The sequence below is a fragment of the Anopheles ziemanni genome, chromosome 2 (assembly GCF_943734765.1).
Source record: "Anopheles ziemanni chromosome 2, idAnoZiCoDA_A2_x.2, whole genome shotgun sequence".
Lineage (NCBI taxonomy): Eukaryota > Metazoa > Arthropoda > Insecta > Diptera > Culicidae > Anopheles > Anopheles ziemanni.
Genome location: NC_080705.1, coordinates 24,465,001 through 24,489,908, shown reverse-complemented (window position 1 = coordinate 24,489,908; position 24,908 = coordinate 24,465,001). Strand labels below are relative to the sequence as shown.

The 24,908-nt window shown below is 38.7% G+C and overlaps 1 protein-coding gene across 10 annotated transcripts in view; it reads left to right on the top strand.

Annotated features, from left to right (window-relative positions):
* LOC131282318 (zinc finger protein 883-like) overlaps positions 1–24,908 on the top strand; it is a 35,585-nt gene that overhangs the window by 6,790 nt on the left and 3,887 nt on the right. The window contains exons 8-19 of one of the 10 annotated variants that reach the window (XM_058311738.1): positions 352–435; positions 1,175–1,258; positions 3,026–3,109; positions 4,385–4,468; positions 6,260–6,343; positions 7,933–8,016; positions 9,286–9,369; positions 17,050–17,133; positions 19,310–19,393; positions 20,773–20,856; positions 24,578–24,745; positions 24,873–24,908. The exon at positions 24,873–24,908 is cut by the window's right edge and continues 305 nt beyond it. In XM_058311738.1, the coding sequence (XP_058167721.1) occupies positions 352–435; positions 1,175–1,258; positions 3,026–3,109; positions 4,385–4,468; positions 6,260–6,343; positions 7,933–8,016; positions 9,286–9,369; positions 17,050–17,133; positions 19,310–19,393; positions 20,773–20,856; positions 24,578–24,745; positions 24,873–24,908 (1,044 nt within the window). Of the gene's footprint in view, positions 1–351; positions 436–1,174; positions 1,259–3,025; positions 3,110–4,384; positions 4,469–6,259; positions 6,344–7,932; positions 8,017–9,285; positions 9,370–12,602; positions 12,687–17,049; positions 17,134–19,309; positions 19,394–20,772; positions 20,857–24,577; positions 24,746–24,872 lie in introns of all 10 variants that reach the window. The other 9 variants (XM_058311739.1, XM_058311741.1, XM_058311740.1 and 6 more) reach the window with 9 other exon arrangements.

Genomic DNA, 24,908 nt, shown 5'->3' with positions numbered 1-24,908 from the left:
AACTGGTTGGAATGTTGTTCTGTTGCTCTTCCGTATGCCCTTGTCGCAAACTTTCATATCTTTTCCACGCAACGGTTGTGCTTCTTCAACGACTCCGAGCCCCCTCCCTCTATCAAGCCCACACTCCATCGTCCTCCCGTCAAAGGTTCTTTCATGATCCCTACGAAGAACCCGCTCATCAACCGTTCATTGCTCCATGCATCACCAAATCCCTCCGTTCCGCATTCCTACTCCCCTCCGTGCTGTCCTCCCAAATGTTCGTATGTTTCCGATTTTTCTTAGATTGGAACAATTGTGATAGCGCGTGCGGTGTTACTAATGAAAACAATCCTGATCTCCCTTCTTCGACAGGTTGCACACCGGCGAGACACCTTTTCAGTGTTCGTACTGTCAGAAGAAGTTTACACGCAAAGAACATTTAACGTACCACGTCAGGTGAGCGATCGCTCAAGTATAATAGCATCAGCCGATGCCGTTTATGAGTTGTGAATCTTTTGTTTTGTTGTTTTTTTTTTAAATTATGTTTTACTCCTCACCTTACATCATCCCTGAAAAAAAGATAAGCACGTCCTTGAAAATATGAACGCCCTTAAGAAAGAGACGGAAAAATGTAAACATCGCTGCTCGGGGTATGTGTGTGTGTTTCCGGCGAGACTAGTTCCTTTCTGTTTTGTTGTGTAATATTTGGGAAAAGCATCTTCCCTAGTTAGAACGATCATGCATACTGATTTATCCGATTTGTTGGTGCCTCAAAAATAATCAGTAAACGATCCGCATCATTTTGCTTGCGCGTAGCTCATGTTGCTTGAGAAAATCGATTCGATTGACGATCGCGTCCCTTTGACGCTCCCCCGGTTATATTCCATTGTGGGAACCAACCCTCGCGTGTTTAGGGTGCTTTCATATTTTCAAGCATGATTTGCTTGTGCTTTTTTTTTCTTTTACAACGAACGATAAACAACCAGAGAGAAGAGCATTCGTCTCTTAATTTGGTCGACTGATCGCCACAAACGTATTGTGGTGATCGATAATGTATCCTTCCTTCCTTCCTTTTTTGTTGCGGCAAGGATAAGAACCGTCATGATGTTCTAGTTACTAATTTATAAAATCTTCCTCTCTCTTTCTCCATCTCTCGTTTCTCCTACCGCCCGCATTTCCGCCCTGAATCCGACAGGTTGCATACCGGAGAAACACCTTTTCAGTGTTCTTACTGTCAGAAGAAGTTTACTCGTAAAGAACATTTAACGAACCACGTCAGGTGAGCGATCGCTTTCATTATTCACCCCGTTTTGTGTTCTCTCTCTATCTCTCCTCCCCCGTTGACCCCCCAAGTCTTTATCTCTCTCACTCTCGCTGTACACAAGTCTAACTTCCTTCGTTGAAAAATGTGTTAAGACTTTGTACACATGGAAGGGCAAGGAATAGTTTTTTGTTCTGAAACAGAAGGAAATTACTGCCACGATTAGAAAGTAGAGAAGAGGCTCTAGAAGAACTAATTCTAAAAGCACTTAAGAAGATCCCCCAAGAAATGGAACTGCTATCTATCTCTGTTTGTTTGCTGCTGCTGATGGTGCTGTAAAAGAAGGAGTACGGTAGAAAAGTTAATTTGTTTAACTGCCCTTTTTGCATTGATTGTTATGTATATATGTTACAAAGGGAAGAAAAAAATTGATGATTTCTTAATATTTCCAATTTAAGTTTCTCGATCATTTTCGTTTTGCTTACAAGATCTGTCTGTGGGTTACTATAGTCCGATCGTCAGTGTTTCGATTTTATCGTTCACGCAACTCCTGTGCAAATAGTTGCAACGAAGGGAACAGACCTTTGTAGCGGTTAGTTTTACCGATCGTAAACCTAGAGTATATTTTATTGCACCGGAATCCTTCATGTCAAATTAAAAGGGATCTTTTCCCTGGTCTTTGGTTGCATATGCTCATATGCGTCATCGTAGTTTGAAGGATAAATTTGTAACCTGGATTTTTCTGTTTGGGTCCGATCAGGGAAAGCAACGTGATTGCGTATGGTAATATTGGTCCTCTACTCATACTCTTACAACAAATACAGGTAGTTATAGACGATCCCATAAGAGGGTTGAGCCTCTATCTAAGTCGTAATCGGTTGAATTATGTTTGTAGTTATCAAAACAAATGTGGACAATTGTATGCATCCCGATTATGTTGGAGCTGCCCGCATCGGATCCCTCCGGAAAAATCAGAGGGTACAATTTTATTTGAAAACTAAATTCCAGCATTACCATCCCCATTCCAAGGAGTGGTACAAACGAGAGAGAGCTGATACATTTGTGTTTTCTTCGGGTGTGATCATGTGCACACTCATCATTCCACCGACGCGTTAGTGTCGTCCTGATGATGTGTCCCCGACAGGATGAATTTTCTCGGGTACACCAATGTTTCTTCTTCGAACTGTTGTTACTCCTTTACTTTCTTTCGATGGGCGTCTTCTTCGTTTGCTGGATCGGGAGGTAAAACAGGCATTTTTGTTGTTGTTGTCCGATCCTGCTATGGTGGATCTCAAGTGGATGCTCCGGAAATCATACCTGTTTAGATTCGGTTCGTTTAGTATCTGTTGAGCTTCAACTTCTAATAGTGAGCTAGTTTGCCTTTGCCTAGCTGTATTCGTGTGTGAATCTTTCATTAGGCAAAAGAAATGTCTGTTTTCTTCCCGCGACGCCGGCAGAAGAATGCGTGCCAATGGTTTGGCAAATTTTCTTCAGTTGAACAAAAAAAAAAATGTTCGTTGCACTCTGAGTGGCAAAGATATGGACCATGGGGTCGCGGGAGAGGCTTTTGCCTTTTCAGCCATAGGCACACCCCGGCCGGTCGTCGTCCCGTGGCGCGTTGCAGAAGAAGAAAATCATAAAACCAAACAACGAGTCTAACAAACGTGTCTTCTCTTTTTTTTCTCCGTCTACAAATTTGACCTTCCTACTGACACCCCTCGTGCGTCACCCTATCGGTCCGACCTGTCCTCCATCATCATCCCCCCATCCGCTCACAACAAACAGGTTGCACACCGGCGAAACTCCTTATCAGTGTACCTACTGCGACAAGAAGTTTACTCGCAAAGAGCATTTAACAAATCATGTCAGGTGAGAGCGTCTGCCCTTGGGTTGGCATTTCTTTTCCCCCCTCTCTTACCCCTGTGCGTCTCTCTCAACCGTTGATTTCCACCTCGACGTTTCGCTGCGGTTCTAGATTTCTCAACTTCTTCCGTTCATTCGGATTGTGTTTCCTTACGCGTGGGAAAAATGTATGTCAACTGTGTTCGCAGACCCAGAAAATGAAATACCGATTTTTCTGTAGCCCTTCGGAAAGCTTGTTTCCGCTTCCCTTTTTTCCGTACCCGTGGGGGTTTTCTCCGATGGAAAACTGGTTACTTGTTAAGCGTTCTTGTTTTGGGTGTCTTAGATGGGTTTGTAACAAGGTGTTTTTGAGACAATACTGTATATACGTATCATTAACTGAATTATTTACTGCTGTGTGTTGCTTAAGGGAGCTATTTATCCCCTACTAGTTTTTTTTCGAGATCCACCCTTGTTGTGTGGTGGTTGGGTTCCGGTCATCAGCAAGGGATGCAGTTTTAGAATGGTATACGTGTATTAAATATCTATTCGTGCACAATTGTATTCTATCTGTATCTGTATTATACATACCACAAGAGCCAGCAATTAATCCATGTTCACGAACCAACCTCTCACCTAAGATTGTAAAGTACTTTTGCACCACTTATCGATCAACAAGTTAACTGTGAAGGTATATTAGAAATTCTTCTTTCCGCTCTGTACCAACAACTTCTCCTTCGAAAATGGTTAACTATATTCCACCATGGGTGAGAGATCTTCATGTTTAATTTCAATTATACCCAATAGTGCAAGAATGCACATTATTTATTTCGATTTCTAAATTCGATCGATGCTTGTGCGTCGTGTTTTTAGCCTAGTAAAATTCCGGGATAAATAAAAAAAATGTGCACATATTAAAATCATGATGATGATGAAGATCACGACCAGTGAAAACAGAGAGAGAGAAGCTTCTGGTTTCGCACTGAAGCAAAACTGGTAAATTTTCTTCCCACCCCTCGAGGCGTGTTCCTTCTTAATGTTGGGACCCCTTCCTCGATCTTTGCCAAATCTTCTTTCCCATTTCTCAGCACCAGAAACCCCCATGCCCCGAGAACAAGCAAAACAAAAAGGAAACAAACAAACAAATATCCGTTCGTCCCGTTGTTTCAGTTGTTGGTGTGTGTGTTTTTTTTTAAATTAATGTTGTGTCCCATTGTTTTTTCTCCTTCTCTTTTTCTCTATTTCTCTCTCTCTATTTTTCTCTATCTTTTTTCTTACATTTTCAACGTAATCCGAATACAGAATACACACTGGAGAGACTCCCTATCGGTGCACATATTGTGAGAAGAAATTTACGAGAAAAGAACGTTTAACGTATCACATAAGGTGAGCGCGCCACTTCGGCCAAGGCACACACACCGCTTCGTACTTTCAGTACCACTTTGCCAACCTACTACAACCTATTACGAAATATCTGAGTGCTACCACCACTAAATACTACTATCCTGTTTTCACTTTTATTATTGCCAATCCAATCGTTATTTCTATCACTATTTCTAATGGCTTCTTATTTTCGGGAAGCGTACATTAGTAGAAAGTCATTTGAAGCAAAATTTTAACTCCCTCCTTTTGGATCGTTTATTCTTGTAAAGATATCATAGCTTTTTAAAAACTAAGCTTATTTTAATGGATTTTTTCGGTTGTAGAAAAGTAAGGAAAACAACACGCTACATCCTGATTTATGTTGTTGGCTGCAGCTAATTTGATACAGCTCAAGAAAAGAGTGGTTATTCTGGCAATCTTCATTATTTGGCAATATTGTTCAAACATTTTCTCATCTCTGGAATGGATGTCTGATGAATGGAAAAAAACCATTAACCTGGCTGGCATTAAGTGTGTTATGGTTTAAATGTTGAAACAAGAAATCAAACTAGTTAACCATACTTAACTCGACGAAGCTTTTATGTGTCGCGTTGCGTTTCTCACAGCACCAACTGGAAGCACGCCCAAAACTGTATACCTTTTGGCCTAGCTCAAATTTTGGAAACACACTCTCCCTCTCTTAATGATAAGCAAATCGAAAGCATGTTTTGCAACCTCCGTATCCTCCGACCTATTTAACTTTTGAATGATCGAAATTATTGGACAATAAGGGACGTACTATAAGAGCGTCCTATGTTTCGGCACTATTTGCAGCATTTCTTCGCCAGTATTTGCGTGGGAATACTGCAACGAAAAAAAAAAAAAATGAAAAAAGCTTATCAAGAGGCGGAGAGACAGACGGTCTTAATGTGTGATCGATGCAAAATTCAAAATTTAAAAATTACAAAATTTCAAAACAATGGGCAAATTGCTAACATGAGAAAAACAATCTCAAAATGATGATGAAACACAACACAACACATTTCCAGCACCAAACACACGGCGAATACGAACAGATAATTTTTTTAAAGTCTTAAGATGAAGAATTTCATAGAATCAATGAAATATTTTCGATTTTCTACACGCTTGGTTTAAGGAAATTTTCCGATCAATATTTTTCCTGACGGAGAGAGGAAGAAATTCAAAATTTTTACATCTCGCTACTCTTTTTTTAAGAAAAAAAACAAAAATATCCACCGTAGAAAAAAGGAGCGTGTGAATAAGCGTGTGGTTTTTTTTTTCTTCTAACCACATTCTCTAAATAATTGTTACTTCCTTATCTTTGGTGGTTGTAGAAAATAAATAATAGTAAAACAATTGTAATTCAACCCCTCCTAGGAACCAAGGATATTCGAATGGTTACAACATGTGGATGCATTTTCTCGGAGCTGATGAACGGGAGATTGAAAAGCAAAATCAAAAGTCCTGTTTCCTTTAGATCGCCTCGTTTACATCACCTGAGCTAAACGCGCCCCTTTCTGTCTCTATTTATCTCTCCATATCCGCGACGAGTGTGGAAACCTTATACTATTGTATTTTTTCTCTTTTTTCTTATTTTCAAACCAATTCCGTCATTCTGCGAAACAAACACATGTGCCCTGCTATGATTGTGCGTCGTTGTCGTCGTTCCCCTCATCATCCTCCCAATCGTCGCGCTCTTAAATGAACGCGCATTTCCATGGCCTTGTCCACCCCCAACGACACGGCACGCACGCAACGGAACTTCATGATGATGATGATGATGATGATATGCAGATGGCACACGGGAGAGACTCCTTACCATTGCACGTATTGCGAGAAAAAGTTCGCGCGCAAAGAACACCTAACCAATCACGTCAGGTGAGGCACGATACACTGAACATTGACCGAATAGTACGACAGACAGACTGACCGACCGACCGACCAACAGACCGACCGACCCAAGACCAGCAACCGACAGTTTGACCGATAGACAGACAGACATGACCTGACAGACAGATGTCCACAGCCCCATGACAGAGCACACAACTACCCCCATCAAGGGCAAAAGAATTCGCGGTGGCGTCTGTGCGTTTTGTTTTATGCTGCAAGTACAATCAAACCTGGATAAAGGCACGCACACAGCCCATGGATTGCAGGGAACGTTGAGAATATGAATTGGGTTTTCCAAATTATTGAACAAAATTCGAGGGGGGCCCTCTCAGTCAAGCGAGGGAATCTGGTCAAGTCTATTCGATTAACTTTTATCCAGGTTCGACTGTATGGGGTAACAAATTCAACATTGACAAGACGAGAAGAGTTGAGAGCACGCGATGGAGGCATTTTATGATTCAGGCAAAAGTTAAGATCCTCACGAAACTCCGCCTTGTGCAACGTTTTGGTTGTTTATGTTGTTAGAAGATTTGGTCGTTTGTTCGTCAACCGCTTTTGAGTATGAGGTTTTATTCTCCAAGGTATTCATTTTCCTTTCGTAGCCATTTGGCATCTTCTGGAAAGCACAGTACGGATGTTCGTTTTGCGAGTTTTTCGTGATGGTTTACTGAAATATTCTTTCTTTTGTGAAGGTTGTCTGTGCATTGTTGGACGTTCTTTTCGTTGTAAATATATTAAGGATATTACTTAGCAAGACCCTTATGCGAGAATGTAAGGAAAGTTTCCCCTCAATAATAGATGTCTCATAATGTTTTGGTTGATCCGACATCCCTAGTTAGGCTTCTCCCAGAGGGAAAGTATCTGTCCTATCAATGGACGGTATATTCTAGATCAGTACTATGTCGTTCTTTATATAGGGGTTTACCCTCGAGCTCTGCATCATGAGTTTTATAGTGCTTCGGTTTAAAATATTGTTACGCTTACTGTTTATTAGATCAACTTTTTTTTTTATGGGATTATAGAGATTTTGACCGATTAGGTAATTTATCTTTTTTTATTAGATCAACGAGACGACGCATTCATTCGAACACATCGTTACTGGCATTTCTTTCAAAGATTGGAATAGTCCAACGGGCAGAAAACGAAACTTATCACCCTTCGTAAAATTTGCTGTTTACAGTTACCATGCACGATTCTATAGATTCTCGCATAGATTTAATTGTATTGTTACTTGTTTATATTTGCCATCTGAACTTCAATGACTTTCGCGCGCGTTCTCTTCCTCTTTCTCTCTCTCTTCGTCAGTCTGTTTGTCTCTGTTTCACAAATTCCCAAATTTGTGCCTCGCGAGGAGGATGAAAAAGACATTCTCGCCACGATCTTCCCCTTGTCTTCGCCATTCACCATCGGCGATACCCCTTTGCTCTTTGCCCACCACCACCAGCCTCCATCTCATGTTTTCAAACTCCCTTCAAACTACCATCACTATCAAATCGGCGTTTTCGCAGCGCCACCGATTCCGCTGCCGCCGCCCACACGTCTCGCTTTCTTTCTATCAATATCTTTCTCTTCTACAGATTGCACACAGGAGAGACCCCTTATCAATGCACATATTGCGAAAAGAAATTCAGTAGAAGAGAGCGTTTAACGATTCACACAAGGTGAGCGTTTGATTATTGTTTAATTGACCCGCAAAGTAAAAAAAAGAAATGGAAAAACAACTGTGAAGAAAAACACTAATTTCTAATCGACATAGCGGTACAAAAGAAAGCCAGTTTGAAGTAACCAAAACAGCAGGAAGAGCCGTTCTGATCTATGGGCCAGTTTTGCGTGTATTAATCACTCATTTACCTTTTTGTTTTGTGATGGTGGTTAATTTCTGCTGTTGGTTTGTCGTTCTGCAGCTTCTTTTTGCTGTCGGCAGCTTATTAAACCGTTCCTTGCGGACCTTCCCCCGAGTGTTACTGTGTAGATCGAGAGACAAAGATCAGATTCCCTACCCTGAAAATTGTTAGGTAGCATTCAAAAGTCCCCAAACGGAAAGAGTTCTATCCTAAGGGTGGCACATTCCATTCATGATTCTCCGCAGAGAATCGTCTATGAATCGTTTCTACTCACACATTCTTGTTTCTTAATCATTAAATTATACTGCTCCTGTTGCTATGCTGCAGTAGTGAATGATCCCTGAAGCTTCTTCGTTTTCATGCATAGGTGGGGGAGGGGTGATCGTCATAAAACGGAGAGTTGCCTTCCTTCGCCAAGCAAAGACAAGACTCCAGAGAAAATGTGTTATTTTGTCCATGATGTCCAATAAAAGTGCTTTGGAAGAAGCTCCTTTCTTCAACATTATTTCAGATGTTTCTGAAAAAATGAGGTTCACATTTAGAAGCCTTTTATGTTTGGTCAATGTACGGCAAATAGAAGTTTCAAATTTCAAAAGATCATGAAATCTTGTTGTTTATTTGAAATTTATATCGCCTTTTTAGTGAGTTTGGTATGCAAAATAAAACATACACACGCACACTTTCAATGGAAAATGAAAATTATCCTTTTTTGTCCAGTTAGTTTCATTTTTTCGTTTCGTTTAATTACATGTTTGTACCTAAATGTTTGAGAGAACACAAAAGTTCTCCATTAGATTAGTACAGGGCGTGACATTTCTTACCAGCAGCAAACCAAACAACAGAAAGTAGATTCGTAAGAAAAAAAAAATCAGAACGAAAGACTTTTCCACTAACCCCACCACTAAACGAAAAAGTTAGGAACGATAGGAGAAGAAAAACTAAAAATATGAAAAAACGAAAACAACCAAACCATCATATTCTACCAAGCCAACATTGTTTTAATGCCAATCGTTTTTTTCTCTCTCTTCTCTCTCTTCTCTCTTCTGTTAAATCACTATTTTTCTTCACTTCTTCCAAACAAAACAGAATCCATACCGGAGAGACTCCGTACGCATGCACGTATTGTGATAAAAAATTTAGCCGAAAAGAACGTTTAACGTATCACATAAGGTGAGCGCTGTTCCATCAGTCTTATTTTTCGTTATGTTTTTATACTACCAATATACAGAGCCATCACCTCTTTACCCCATTAATGATGTGATTTGATGAACTGAGCCTACCAAAAACTCAACCAATTCATTAGATATGCCCACAGTGGCGTTCTACGCCGCCTGTCTCAATATTCTTGGGACAGCGTGCGGAGAGATGAAAACACCATCACCCAATCACCAATCACAACCATTCACCACTATACCAAAATACACACAGTGCAAAACAAGATCCCTGTACATGTCCCGAAATCAAATTCCTATTTCCTTTTTTTTACCAATAAATGATTAGAATAGAATGAGGACGTTCGAGCAAATGAATTATTACTTTAAGTCGATTGTTTGTTAGCTTAAATTTGGAAGATACTTTTTACGTTTCATATTTATGCACTTAAATTCAAAATCGTTATAAAGATCTAGAACATTTTTTTCTTGCCAAAATTAATAATTCTAACATTTTTATCAACCGGTCTGCATTTTTAAAACGTAATTGTGTGTCAGCTGATGTTATGCACAAAAGAGATTATCAAGAGAATTATCAAGAGTAACAAGTCAGTTTATTTATACATATTAATGCCTATCGCCAAAATAGATTCTTTGTCCAAATGTTACGAACAAAGTATATTTTGCTGCAGTCATCGATCTTTCAGCTCACCCTCCCACCAACATCATCCCAAAACCACCTTCAATTAAAACCACTTCATTGACTTCCCCCTTCCTTAATAGTTTTTTTTTATTTTCATACCATATATTGTAACACAATTTGAAATAGCAGGATAATATTTCATCCCCAATGCCCCCTTATATTGATATATTTATATATGCATATATTGAAATTTGTCTAGCCATCTGACACACCGTGTTGTTGTTGTTGAATATGATTTATCATTATTTATGAATTTTTGGTTTGTTTTGTTTGCCCTTGTTGTTGTTTGTGTTTGAGTACGAGAGTTTTTTCTTCGATTGTACCTAGAAAGAAGCAGTAAATGAAACAACAGAAATGAAACTCACAACTGATCATCAGCGAGAGAAGACAGTTACGGCACCGACGGTTGTGTGCGCTGATTCCTTCGCATCCTTACTAACGATTCGAAAATCTGGTGGAATAAGTCGATATTGTACATTTTACGCAATGATATGGTTTCCGTTTAAATCCTAGGAAACATTTGCTTGCGACAAAAACGTTTGGTGCAAATATGCTAAAAGGAACATTTGATCATACAGCTCGGTTGCAATTCTACTTATGTATACAGATTATTTCTGCCCTAAAATAAACCCCAAAACTGTCCCAAAAGTACAAATGTAAAATGGAATGCAAGTAAAAGTACATTAGTTTTACTTTGCTTCTTCGGGAAGGGAAAATTCTATCGTTCAAACTACCGTTACGTTTCAATCAGAATAAGTTTTCCATGGGCCCGCTGTGAACAACGATTGTGTATCTCCTTCCTACTGCTGTGAACAGACGATAATTGACAAAGGAATTATTGATTGTGTGTGACGAAGTTACGGTACGAAAAGTGGGAAGTTGTAGAAGTACATTTAGTCCTGGTCACTAAGGTGAACCCCGAGTTACGTTGAGTGATGCTAGTAAGCACATGATTATTCTACAAAAGAAAATGCTATGCAGCCTGTGCACTTCCCAGTGCTAGGCACATAATGTAACTCATTCATTCATATTTAGTATGTTGAAATAACACCATCCTTCATATTCAATATTTACGATTCGAATTCATCATAATCAAATCAGTTCAAATTTACGTTCCAAATATGGAGTGTTTTAGAGGTGTGACACTCTTGTACTACGGATGTGATATTTCGGACCATGCTATGATCGTTTCAATAAGTTGTCTTTTTAATTTTACTTCCTTGCCATCGGGTTCAACGCGTTACTGGAAATATCGCTGCGACTGCTATTTTTAAACACACAGATTACACACCGGAGAAACTCCCTATCAGTGCACGTACTGCGAGAAAAAGTTCACTCGCAAAGAGCACCTTACAAATCACGTCAGGTGAGACAATTTGTCATAATGAATTCTAGAGAAGTCAACATGAGGTATCCTGTTAGATTGTTATTTCATTTAGACTGATAACAAAAATTACAAGAATTTACAAAATTAGCAATATGGTTTCCTGCAATCTCTAAGTATCGTTTAAAACCCAAAATTTATACTATTTACTAACGGTAACGGTAAACGGCCAAAACTTAGTTATCGCTCAAAACAGAAAACCAGGATTACCCTCTAGTTGACTTACGGAAACTTACGGAACAGATACCGCGACAATGCACTACGACGGTGTCTCTTAAACGATACTTTTTGCTTTTTCGTTCTCTGTGGCTCAACTGCGGTTCGTTACCAACCAAACATTCAAACTCGCCGCCAAACAGATTGCACACCGGAGAAACTCCATATCCGTGCACATACTGTGAGAAAAAATTCACTCGAAAAGAGCACCTCACAAATCACGTCAGGTGAGCAAATTTGGGGGGACGGTGGGCTAGTGGGCGAAAACGTGGGCGCAACCCATCGATTCCGGATGGTTCTATTTCGCCATCACTCCAAAGTTAAAATATTTGATATAATTAACCCTTGTGAGATGTGAACTGCGTAGAAACTTTAATAAAAAACTTATCTAACGAAAAATCTCGAATAAATACATTGTTGACTGCTGGATAAACTTACGTAGGGGTTAATTATTTGAATATTTTCACTAGAAAGAGTGTAGGTATGGAATAAGTAACCAAAAACCAATTCAAAATAGTTCACTTCTACTACCCAATAATAATGGTGAATGAAAAGAAATTGGCAGCTTTTCTCCGCAAGCGGAAGAGGAATATCGATTCCCAATTGCGACAGAAGATGGTGCTTCGTTTTCGTATCATCATCCTTGCTTGAATTCTTGCACTATTCTTGAGAGATGTGGTGCGCCCATTTTTTCGACGCTTTTGAAAGCCATTCTTGAAAGATTTTGACAATTTATCCATTCTATCATTTTTTTTCTCTTTCTCCTTTTTCTTTCACATGGTCACAATCATACCGTGCGTGCGTGTATGATCATCCTTGGCAATTTTTCACTCCACGCTCCACAATTCAACATGCCCTATCCACGCTTTCCCCTCGGTTCCTGCTGCCCTTTGTCCCGAATCTCCACGTACTTTCCGTTCCCCGTTTATTTTCGTTTGTTTCTGGACAGATTGCACACCGGCGAGACTCCGTATCAGTGCACATACTGTGACAAGAAATTCACCCGTAAAGAACATTTGACTAATCATACAAGGTGAGCGTTCGTTCCCATTTTCTTTCACTCCGCCACTCTGCGGGGGCTAGCAATTAGCCGCCCAACTTTTTTTAATTTTGTAACGTCATATTTCATCCCCTCCTCTTCCAAAGATCCCTTTCCTTCGTTTAAAAAAAGAAGCTTTTTGTTAGAAATTTAAAACATTTTGCTAGAGAAATTTATTAACACCCATTGGAACACATAATTGGCAGGCGGTGTCCATTGTACATACTTTTGGAGCATCCCGTTTGGAAAAAGGAACATGTTTTATTTTGGGAAAATTTAGTCTAATCCTTCCCTCTTGCACAGTTGATCGCCACAAAGCGATCGGTTTGGTTCAAGGAAATTAACTTCGTCTTGCGAGTTTCGTCTTTATTTCCTCAACACTCAACCATATTGTGGATGGAATATCTAATTCAGATAAATGCCGTCCTTAACCCACATGCTAAAGGGTCGTTTATGTTTCCCTTATGAACTTTAAATCTCCTGAATCAAATCCTTCGCTTTGTGCCGTAAGCTCAAACTAACTAATCTTGATTAAATCAATTTCACACCGCTCATTGTACGAATGTGTGAAACATTCACGCGGAAACCCAATTTACCACACCTTTCCCCTACCCGGTAATCTACTAACGTTCTCACGTAAAAGGCGTAGATGAAAAAAAAACAGTATAACAACATAGAAGCAACGAAAACCAAAAATCAAATCCATATATTAAGCGTTTCCGGATGTTACACGATGATGATTAATAAACGCACGACTGGGGGTTGTTTAACGGCGGCCTTGGGTGGCAATGCCGGTTCTTTCTCTCTCTCTCTCTTTCTTTCCTTTCTTTCTTTCTACCGTTTTTCTACCGACAGATTGCACACCGGAGAAACTCCTTATCATTGCACCTATTGCGAGAAGAAATTTATGCGCAAAGAACATTTAAAGAACCATATCAGGTGAGCGGGACTTGTTGCGAGAGTAAAGAAGCACAAGCAGGAGGATCAGAATACAGGACACACAGTAGATAAATGAGTAATGGAGGAAGGATGTTGTGCACAGGTTCTTACACTAGAGAATCGACGCCGACTCCACCACCATCATCAGTCGACACCACTGCCGGCGCCAGCAGGGAAATTCCTTTGCTGTGGCATCCTTTTGGCGAGTTGGTTGTTGAGGGGTTGGCCGGGGAGAGTGATAACGCTCATATGATACGGATGTTGTTGTTGTTGTCGTTGTTGTTGTTTATCATCCCTCACATACATACATACACACACAAGAACAATACACATCATAGAGTCAGAGAAAACTCCGTTAAATCTCCCTCCTTAGTCTTCTATTGTTTCATGCATTTCGGGTAACACTTGTTTGTGACACATCGCTGTTTTCGTTACCAGCTTTGCCCTCTACTACCTTTGTATCTCTGTCCTTTTTGTGTGTTATGTCGACTAGTTCATCCTCGCTTTTTACATTTGTTGCTTTCGAATTAGCAAGTCCGCAACTTTAAAGAATTGGAGGAAAAACAAACGAATCGCAATCGAATGTGTGTGATTCGGAAAAATAATAACGATAATTAGTTAGATGCTCTGGCGATTATTCGATTTTCCTGAGTTACTTTTAGTTCTAACTCGGCTTTTACTAAATTGACAAACATTTCCATTGAACATACTAACATAAGAAGCAATCAATTAACAACCCATAAACTTCTTATTAATGCCGATTGGCTTGTGATAGGTAACTGCAACAATCACCATCAAAATCTCCATCAAGTCATACATTTTCTCACACGGTCATAGGATGGATTTTGAGTGCAAAATAACTTTTACTCACCGTTCCGTGGATCGTGCTTACCAACCCGCATGCAAACAATGTTCATCGTGTATCATTGTCAACTTCTTTCTTCAACTCCATTTCGCCCACACAAACGTACGTTGTTCACACTCTCATATAGGCTGATTGGGAAAAAGTGGCCTCTTGTTACGGATGCGCCATGCGCGAGGCTGCGATCAAAATTCTGCTAGGGTTATTTGGAAAACAAATTGTGCAAAAACGGTGCAAAACCAAATTTAGAGTGTGACCAAGTTCGTCAAGCACACCGCTGTTTATGTTTTTTATCCTCTGAAGATTGCATATTTTTCAAGTAAAACTCATATTCCGTATATGGTGGTACCACAGTTGTTGCCCATCTTTCAACTCTGATGTTGTTATCTGTTTTTTTTTTGGTATTTTTTGTTGTTGTTGTTGTAGTTATGAGTTAAGAAACGTACACATTAACATTTGATTAGAGAAAGTGCATGGCTGCTACTATTAACACCACATAAACCATCACCCCTTATTAACACCCTTTCCTTGCTAGAGGACAATTTACCATACTCACATAATTCCCCTCCCTTCAAGCAGTGTTACTTTTATGTGTTGAAAATTTATTCTGTTTCGAGGATGAAAACCGTAACGTACCATATTTTTGTTTTTCTAATCATCTGCAAGCGTATTACGATCAGTGTTGTCTAAACATTTAATGCTACTTGTTTGCTGCCCGCTCATTCATTTTCCAATGCAAAGCATTCATTAAAAGACAGCGACAACAGCCGAGAACAACAGTCATTTGCATAACTGTTTGCTAAAGAAAACCTGCGTTTTCACATGAGGCTTGTTTTAGCAATTGGATCTGTTCGTTTTTTTTTTTCGTTGTCTAATATGATTCTCTTCCATGCATTTTCCACATTTTCTATCTTCTCAATCTATCGAAATTTTGTCACCATCATTGTTGCCAGATTGCATACCGGAGAAACTCCTTACCAATGTACGTACTGCCAGAAGAAATTCACGAGAAAAGAGCATTTAACGAATCACACCAGGTGAGGAAAATAAGTCATAAAAAACCAAAAAAAAGCAACACTCTCTTCCTATCCCGATACGTTAGCGTGAAGAAGTTAAAATCGAGATATTTTGTTGGGTATTCAATATGACCTCAAAAAGTTAATAACGCGCCCCTATCAAACGATGTTTGTATTTGCAAAAGGTTTAGGTGCAAGATAATCGATTAAAAAACAACATCGTGCTCGACTTTCTGTCAATTATTTATTTTTTTGTTGTTGAAATCGTGCTCATTGCAAATGTTTCGACTTGGAAGAGAACATATCCTTGCTTGTCAATATTTCGTTCAATTACTAGAGTTTACTAATGACATTCTCAATTTATCTATGCTTTTTCTATGATCTTCGCGTGCAAAACAAACACATGAAATACACGCCTCCCACACAAACACCAAACTCCCTAATGTCGATTGATCGTGTACATACACAACCGGTAGATTGCATACGGGCGAAACTCCTTACCAGTGTTCTTATTGTCAGAAGAAGTTCACCCGCAAAGAACACCTTACGAATCACGTCAGGTGAGAATCGTCCGTTTCACCAACCACCACCCCATCTTTCAACCAAAAGAAAACGAAAAAAAATGCATAGCTGCCCTCATCTATGATCACACACATTACTATGAACCCTACTTCTGAGTCCTTTTCTTTTGTTAACCTGTTCTATTTGATATTCGATTTGATTTTGGATAAGTGGACCATATCGGGAGGGAACAAGAGTGGAAATACGGGTTGGTATGGGTGGAAAACTGCTGCTAACAAGTTGCTAATGGACGGGAAAATATGTTTACTTGCACTCCGTCGAACGTTAATGTATGGCGAGGGTAATAAAAGGGTTCAATTTATTAAAAGTAAAAGTGACTTGTAGGATTTACGTCTTTACAATAGGGTTAACGTTGTGCAATTTTTCACAGTATCGTTTCTACTTTTACCCTATCGATCTTTACCATGCGGATGTGTATATTAAGGATATTTTCTCGCCGTTGGATGTGAGCGTGGTTTTTCCCTTTGACTTCCTTGTTCCATTTTTGTTGCTGACGATCGAACATGTGAATAATATTTGAATGACATGCACAGGCAGTCCTCCTTCTGAATGAATCATGCAATACTTAAATCCATTAGAAATTTGTCCGTTCGAAACTAATAGTTTTCGTCCCTTTCGTCGGCGATCGCCCGTCGTTGTGTGTGTGTCTATTTGTGTGGTTTGTTTTTTGATAATATCGCGTCCTTCTATACGCACCTACCGTACCACACACATCCTTTTTTATCAATCGATCGCGATCCGATTTCCCCCTCACCCATCTTCACCCATCATCATTGATTGTGTGTGCGGCTTCTGGCGGATCGTTACCCAACTACAACATTTATCTTTTCTATATATTCCTCCTCGTGTTTGCTCGTTGCCGTCCGATCGCCGTCGCAAATGTTTTGCTGTGAAATAAATCCGGAAATGCATCGAACAAAAAACAAACAAAAATTCCGGATCAATTCTCGATCGCTAGACTACACACCGGCGAGACTCCGTACACGTGTACCTATTGTCAGAAGAAGTTTACGCGCAAAGAACATTTGACGAATCACGTCAGGTGAGGGACTCTGTTTATTCATTCACTCTCCTCTATCTCTCTCTCTCTCTCTGTCTGTCTTTATTTTCTCATTTTTACATGTGTCTGTGAAAAACATCCTCAACCCAATGTCGACCAATGTGTTCAAAGGACAATGGTCCGATTTCCTTTCCTCCCGCGGTTTCAAGGGAACCAAAATTATGACGGATATGGGGGCAGAAAAAGTTGTCCTGGGGAAAATATTTACATCGTATTGTGGCTCCAACTATCTGATGTTGCATTTGTTTATTTTTCTTACCTTTTATTGCATTTTGGCCAATTGAGTGGGCTATACATACTCGTTTGCTGTTATTTGGGCTCACCGTGTTAAGAAACATAATCCTCTTCTCCTGTACTGTACGTTGGTACTTTTGATTGCCTTTTGCTTGATGATCCGTTGTCCTGTTCGATGTGATTTTATTTCTTCTTTCTTCGATATCGTTATCTAGATCGTATGATTTAGATTAGATTTTATTGTCGCTGGAAGAGTTTCAATTTGCATACACTCTCTACTGATTCTTGTACTTTTTTTTATTTAATGGTTGAATGAGCTGACTAATAATTGCTCGTACTTGTTGATGTCAGTCAACCGGTGGAAGTGTGGTTATGCTAGAAATAACTGGTTTAAATATTTCATTATAAGATTTGTTTGTTGAAAGATCTTACATATTTGTGATGCGCTGCATCAGTTCCGATGTAATCACATAATATTTCAATGAATAAGTTTAAATGTAAATCTTATTTACTACGGAGTACGGGCATTTTCCTTAAGGTAAAATGTGTTGTACGCTGGTTCTTAAAGGGATTATTAACTTCTTGTACGAACATTAGAAAAATGATCCGATGTAACGATCCTTTGCGTTATTTAATATGTTTATTCTACCACAAGCAGCTTCTTTCATGCATATTTAAAATAGCCCCCAGTTGAAGATGCAATCTACCGGAAATCAATCGATCGAGAAAACAAACTCCCGACCATACACGATCATTAAACGACACGGGTTTGATTGGTGCATAGAAACATGCGAGTTTGGTAGATAGTTTACATTAGCTAGTTGTACCGATTGTTGTACCGTTGTTGAAACTACTACTACGTTAAACTTCCAATCGCTGGCGCAAACTGCTCTTAAATGTTTACGAAATGGCCATTCTACTCCCGGCTGCTTTTAGTAGAAAAGAAATGCATGGAAAAGCGATCACATTCAGCACAACAAGATCGATCAACAATTATTAGTCAGCTCGTTTTTGCGATTAAAAAAGGAGAGAGGTCGATGAATATGTTCGGTTAACGTTACGTTTTTGTGTTTTAGCTGTTATTTGTTTTCTAGTTTTTATTTTATTTTATAGAACAACAAACAGTATAAACAAACAAGTGTCAGATGGTTGGATAAACAATATGAATTCCACTTCACATGTAATTGTGTTTCCCGCCGTTCCCTCATTTCCTGATCCCCTTCCCCCGCCCGTAATTGATGAGTAGTGTTCACTTTCAACGATATGAAATAATAAGACCCCGGGAAATGGTGAAAGCTGTAATATTGAATGTGTGCTATGTTTTTTAGTCTTTCCATTTTTCAATCGTTGTACACATAGTAGTGAATTTTTTTGAAATGTTGATTGTTGCACAACGTTGGTTATTATCTGAGATTGTTTTGTATCAATCAATTTAGATGTAGTTGTGTATATTATTCGTTAGAAGTTAGTCATACTAACAATTTACAGTTTTGTTCATCGTTACGTCAAAACCTGTCGCCCTTTCCGGGGTCTTACTTATTTCAAATTGAAAATTATTTCTATTGTTTTATATTAGTTTTACAATTTTCATAAACTGCCTTGCTTAATTCTTTATATATTTTTTCGTCCTTTTTCTCTCTGCGTATTTTTTTGGCAAATGAAAAAATACGCTTTGTTCGATGAAATCAATTATTGGTTTTCATTGAAAAACATTTACCTTAAAAATCCGTCTCTTCGGATCTTCCGCCCGTGTATGGCGTGTGCCCTGCGCTGCCATTGTAACTACTTCTTCTACTATCATCACCACCAATGTTGGCATCACCACTCGCGTTCTTCTTCTACCGATACGTCTTCTGCTACTATGTTTTCTATCACTATCACTCAATCCACCTACTACTACTACTACAACCACCACCACCACCAGATTGCACACTGGCGAAACTCCCTTCCAGTGCACGTATTGCCAGAAGAAGTTTACGAGAAAAGAGCATTTGACGAATCATACCAGGTGAGGATGAGTTTACTTTCTTCTTCAAAAAATCAGTTCCTTTGGCTCCATCGAACATCCATCCTGCCTGACATTTCCTCAAATCCCATTCACCATGTCATCTCTTCCTAATCGAAGCTAATTTTTCGTTGATCATAAGGCTGTTCTCTCATCCATTCGGTCCCGCTCATATTCCTTCACACTTGTTCAATGTCAGTTGAAAATTAGCGATGAAAAAAGAAATGCTGCAGCGCGTAAAAGGCAACAACAATGACAAATATCGTATGCACTGGAATGTGCACCAAAGGCAGAAAAGAGAAACGAGTTAATTAAATGTGCTCCCTAGGGAAAACTTGAGGAAATCGTGTACAAAGCTTCTTGAATTAGTTGGTGCTGAAGTTACATGTTCTGCTTAGCATTTGTGCACCAAATGAAAGCATAATCATTGGCACACAATTGCATACTCAGTTTCTAGTGTTAGTGTAAACATATTTAAATTGGTTGCACCACTCCCCTCATAGCTAGCGTGTTTATGTTGAAAACATTACTAAACAACGTAAAACGTGGTCGAATGTAACTGTTTAATTGTAGAGCTTCTTCTCCATCATCTTCCTTCCGCGAGTCCTTTTTCATTGCATTTAAAAAAATGGTCCTTTGTTTGTTTATGTAAAGTGGCAAAAATACAGTTTGCTTTACAAATGTGCATAGATCTTGTTTTCTCAGACAGTAATTAGCTTTATTTTTTCCTCCTCTTTTACTTTACCGCCCATTCAAGTATACCCTTTCATGTAATACACGATCGATCGATCCACATTCAAATACAAATTACACATTTACACACTACGTCACACGCTCTTTATACCATTTTTCAACCGGGAATATCCTTATGGCTTCATTAATTGTTACATATGTTGCATTAAAATCATTCCGATTGATAGAATTGGGAAAAAGGATTTGACTGGATACGCAATTACCCCACCGTAATTGCATTGCCATTTAGTTATGATAACATAAAAAGCAGGAAGATGATGAACAACAACATCCAACATTATTTCGCCTTGGGCGTACATTCGTCGACGTTGATTTGGTGTATTTAAATTTTGAGTTGCGTTGTTGTTGCGTTTTTGACGCCTCAGCAGAGAATGTAAAATGTAATTAGTAGTATAATCGGTATATACCTAGCATTGGACACACCTCTAACTTAACTAAACATTCGCACACATTTTTGATCCTCCATATATGTATATCATCTTGAGACATCCGTTGATGTTCTTAGTAAAAACTAACCGTCCTCGACCATTCTCTCCCTTCTTCCTCGTACTTTAAACCCCCCCATCCCCTCATCCTCTTTATCTTGTTTCCCCTGTTTTTCTTTCTACTAACCCATTTCTTCTTGACAGATTACACACCGGGGAGACTCCGTATCACTGCACCTATTGCGAGAAGAAGTTCATGCGAAAAGAGCATTTAACGAATCACATCAGGTGAGAGCGAAATGTCCAAGGTGTTAGAATCAGTATGAGTGTGTGTGTGGGTGGGTGTTTGTGCGTGTGAATGGTGTGTGCGTGTTTTTTAATGATTAATTGTGGTTTATAGTTTAGTGACAATCAGTATTCTCCTTCAGTTTATGTGCTCCTCTTGACTAACATCTACTTTTTGTTACATTCACCCAGCTTACTAACTAATGGCCAACTATCGCTTTTGTTCATGTTGCGACAATTGTTCACTTTCGCTACATTTTTATAATTTCACTTCCCTATCCCAATCCATTACGTCCTTCCCATTCCACCTATCCCCCTCCGTGTACATCGATGTATGGAACCGTTCTAATCAGATAGTCCTGCAGAAGACGATGCTTGTTGGGTTGTCTAATGATTCATTTGATAGTTTCGGAGTTTTGTGATTGGCATAGCTGATACGGTTGATTTTAACTTTACGTTTTATGTATACGTTGATTTGGTATTTTTTAAGGAATTTAACTCGTCCGCTAGGTGTGTCCACTACATTATTCATCCCTACGTCCTTTGTCCCTTCGCAATACAGCTAAACACTATCATCTATTTTCTACGATCCATCCATAGCCATTTTTACCCACGATGCAACATTCTTAAAATCCTTTCGGTTAGAACTTTACAGTATGTTAAATTTTTCATTTTTGAAACAACGATTATTGATACACCGTTGTGTATATATAGATTACCTCTTAAACGTTTTTCTTCATCGAAATTTTGTTATCAAACTAGGTTTCAATTAGTTTGAATTGTTAACACAGATTTGTTTTACTTTCATTAATTTTATGATTTTAATTTTGGGTATAATGTTTTAATAAAACTAGAACAACAAATGTTACAGTCTGATAAATGGTTGTGCAAACCGGTTTGCAGTGATGCACATATGCTGTGTTGTGTGCACTTGTGGTTATGTTTCATGAAGACACATCATTTTACGCAACAACTTCAATGCAAATGTTACAATAGGATCATTCGTATCATTTCTCGCCTCCTTTCATAGATTAAAATTCTTCTTTTTTCTCTCTTTCTCTGTTGTTCACAAACTGTTTGCCTACTTACTGATGTATTTTTTTTTCTTTTTTGTTTTCTCTTCTCTCTCTCTCTCGTCTTGTGTCTGTCTCTCTCTCTCTATTATTTGTATGTATCTATTCCTCAAACAGATTGCACACCGGAGAAACTCCCTATCAGTGCACGTATTGCGGGAAGAAATTCACCCGAAAAGAGCATTTAACAAATCATGTCAGGTGAGGGAAACAATAAAAAATCAAAATCAATCCCCTAAGATCACTAACTAAGCAAACAAACAAAAAAATCAAAACGATCCAACATAAACAAAACTTTTGTTTAGTTGTCAAGTATAGAACTTTCTCCACACTTTGTGTTGCGTACTATCGTAGGATGATGTCTTATCTGAAACAGGTTTTATTTTCAACTCTGTTGCTTGTTTTGGTTCTCTTCTTTTATCGAACAAATGATGCAGTTTTATTTATTTTTTTATTTGATTTATTGAGACGGCGTAACATCAATGCCTGTAAATGTATAATTCATTTTTGATTCTTAGTTTTTTGTTCTTGACAAATAGAAGATGTTTTATGTATCTCCTGTTCCATGTTATTTCCAATTATTTTGGCTCTGCTTAGGGTACTGTATGCGTAAATGAATATATACATGTTGCAAATCTGAAAACTGAAGCATTTTTTTCATTTATATTCTCATAAACATGCATTAAATGGACATGTTGTGTATAGTTTGGAAAATTGTCACATTGGCAAGGAACCTCCTCGAGCAAAATTTCTGTGAAATGCTCCGTTGCTTCACGATTTTGGCGAATTTTCTGGCCTCAACTCTAAAGTGGAAAATTAGTAACTTCGACACGATTGTCTTAATTTGAGGAAACGAGCAGATCGATCCCACCGACAACATGTTTGTGTGTGTGTGTTTTCCTTGTTTTTTTCGTTACATTTGTTGTTCTATCAACAGATTGCATACCGGAGAGTCTCCCTATCGGTGTTCGTACTGTAACAAGTCATTCACCAGAAAAGAGCATCTCAAGAATCACGTCAGGTGAGGGCCGGTTTTATTTTCTTTCTGTCTCGCTCCTTTCTCCATCTCATGCAGTCTTACCATCTGTCCATTTTTTTTTTAAATTTTATTCCTATATTCTAATACGCAAGTCATATTCGCATAACATAAAAATTAAACTCATTTGCATCGTTTAAACAAACATACACGTCAACTAACACTTTTTCTAGTTGTGTGTGTCGTGCCTACATGTATGTGTTAAAAAAAACGCCTCTAGATTCATTAAAGAGATTTATTTTATCATTTAATTGTCATAATTGCCTCTTTTGTTCGATAAAAGTATTTGTTGTACGTACGTACCTATCAAGAAAGGAAAGAGAGAAAATAGACCGGTTAATCTTTTTTCAGTTGGTTTCTAAAATTCTAAATGGTTTCTGCCCCCTCTGTTTTATTAATCTCGTAGATTTCATGTTTATTTTTAATTTAATTAATGAACTATAACTATAAATATTTATTTTCATTCTTAACATATTCATTCATATAATTATCGATCGAGTCTTGCCTTCGGTGTTGATTGCTATCCAATTGAAAATAGAACTGCTCGAAACAAGCAGGTAATTGGATACGAGCAAATCATGGTGGTAAACCTAACTGTAACCCCAGACTTGGTTAAAATTAAAATTGAATTCCCTTACCCCGATGTACACTCCCGAATCCCTTCAGTTTCTGTTGACGTGTCAAATTGGATTTTGTTATGCATCATGCGAGTCAAATGCACTAATTGAATTACTACATCAATAATGTAGCATCATCGAATAATGAATAAATCGATAATGAGAGAGGAGAACCACACAGCACAGAAAAACGGCTACTAAACGTAGCCTAATGACGAGGAGGAAGATTTGTGTGTCTTATAACTAAAACATCAAGCAAGCAAAATTTGTTCATCTGTAGTTTAGTCCCCGGAAAATATGTTATTGGTTTGTGTAGCAAGGTAGTTTTTAGCAATCTGTTGGCCTTTTGAAGCTATTATACTTTAAACATTTTATTCGTTCTGTAATTATTTTATGTGCTCAACGTTATTTCTATACTTTTAACCATGTATTCCAAATACTAATTATGAATGCATCGTCCCTGGTACTTACTTTATCCTAGTGTTTCGCTCATTCCTATTCCATTCGATCATATCCTTTCTCCTTCTTACATGTTACAAAAATACACACAAAGACACATACATTACACTTACATGCTGGTCCATTTCATAGCTATCATCAGCGTACTGCGTGCAGAATTGTGTTCTACAGAAAAAACAAATAAAAGAAGAGTACTTGAATCCGAATTTATGAGTAGAGTTTATGCACAATGCAGAATAAAAATAGTTTATGTGCAAAAACTAACGATAGTTGGTTTGCTTGGTAATGTTTGCGTACTGCATTTAATTTTCACTGCTATAAGGTAACAAACTTATTGAATACAGAACACAATTGTGTGGCTCATATAACCATTTACATAAAGGCTTTTTCATCTAAATTGGAGTTCATCTAATTATTATCATTAATGTATCGCATTGTATTGTTTATGGCATTATGATCAATACTCTTTCGGTGGTCGTCGACTGTGATTTAAATTTAATCGCTTCTGTGGTTTTTCCTCTTATTTCTATTCCGCACAGATTACACACTGGCGATTCACCACACAAGTGCGAGTACTGCAACAAGACGTTCACGAGGAAGGAGCACCTGAACAATCACATGCGCCAGCACAGTGGCGACAATCCGCACTGCTGCAACGTGTGCAATAAGACGTTCACCCGTAAGGAGCACCTGATCAACCACATGAGGTAGGTTAGAAGCAAACAAAACAGTGCGCGTTTGCGCGAGCGACCGATGCGGGGTGAAAAATAACGCATACTTAATCGAAACTTTCCTGCTTCCTCGTGGCATCGTCTCTTTCTTTCCGCGCTCCAGCCGATCGCACACCGGCGAGCGACCGTTCCAGTGCGA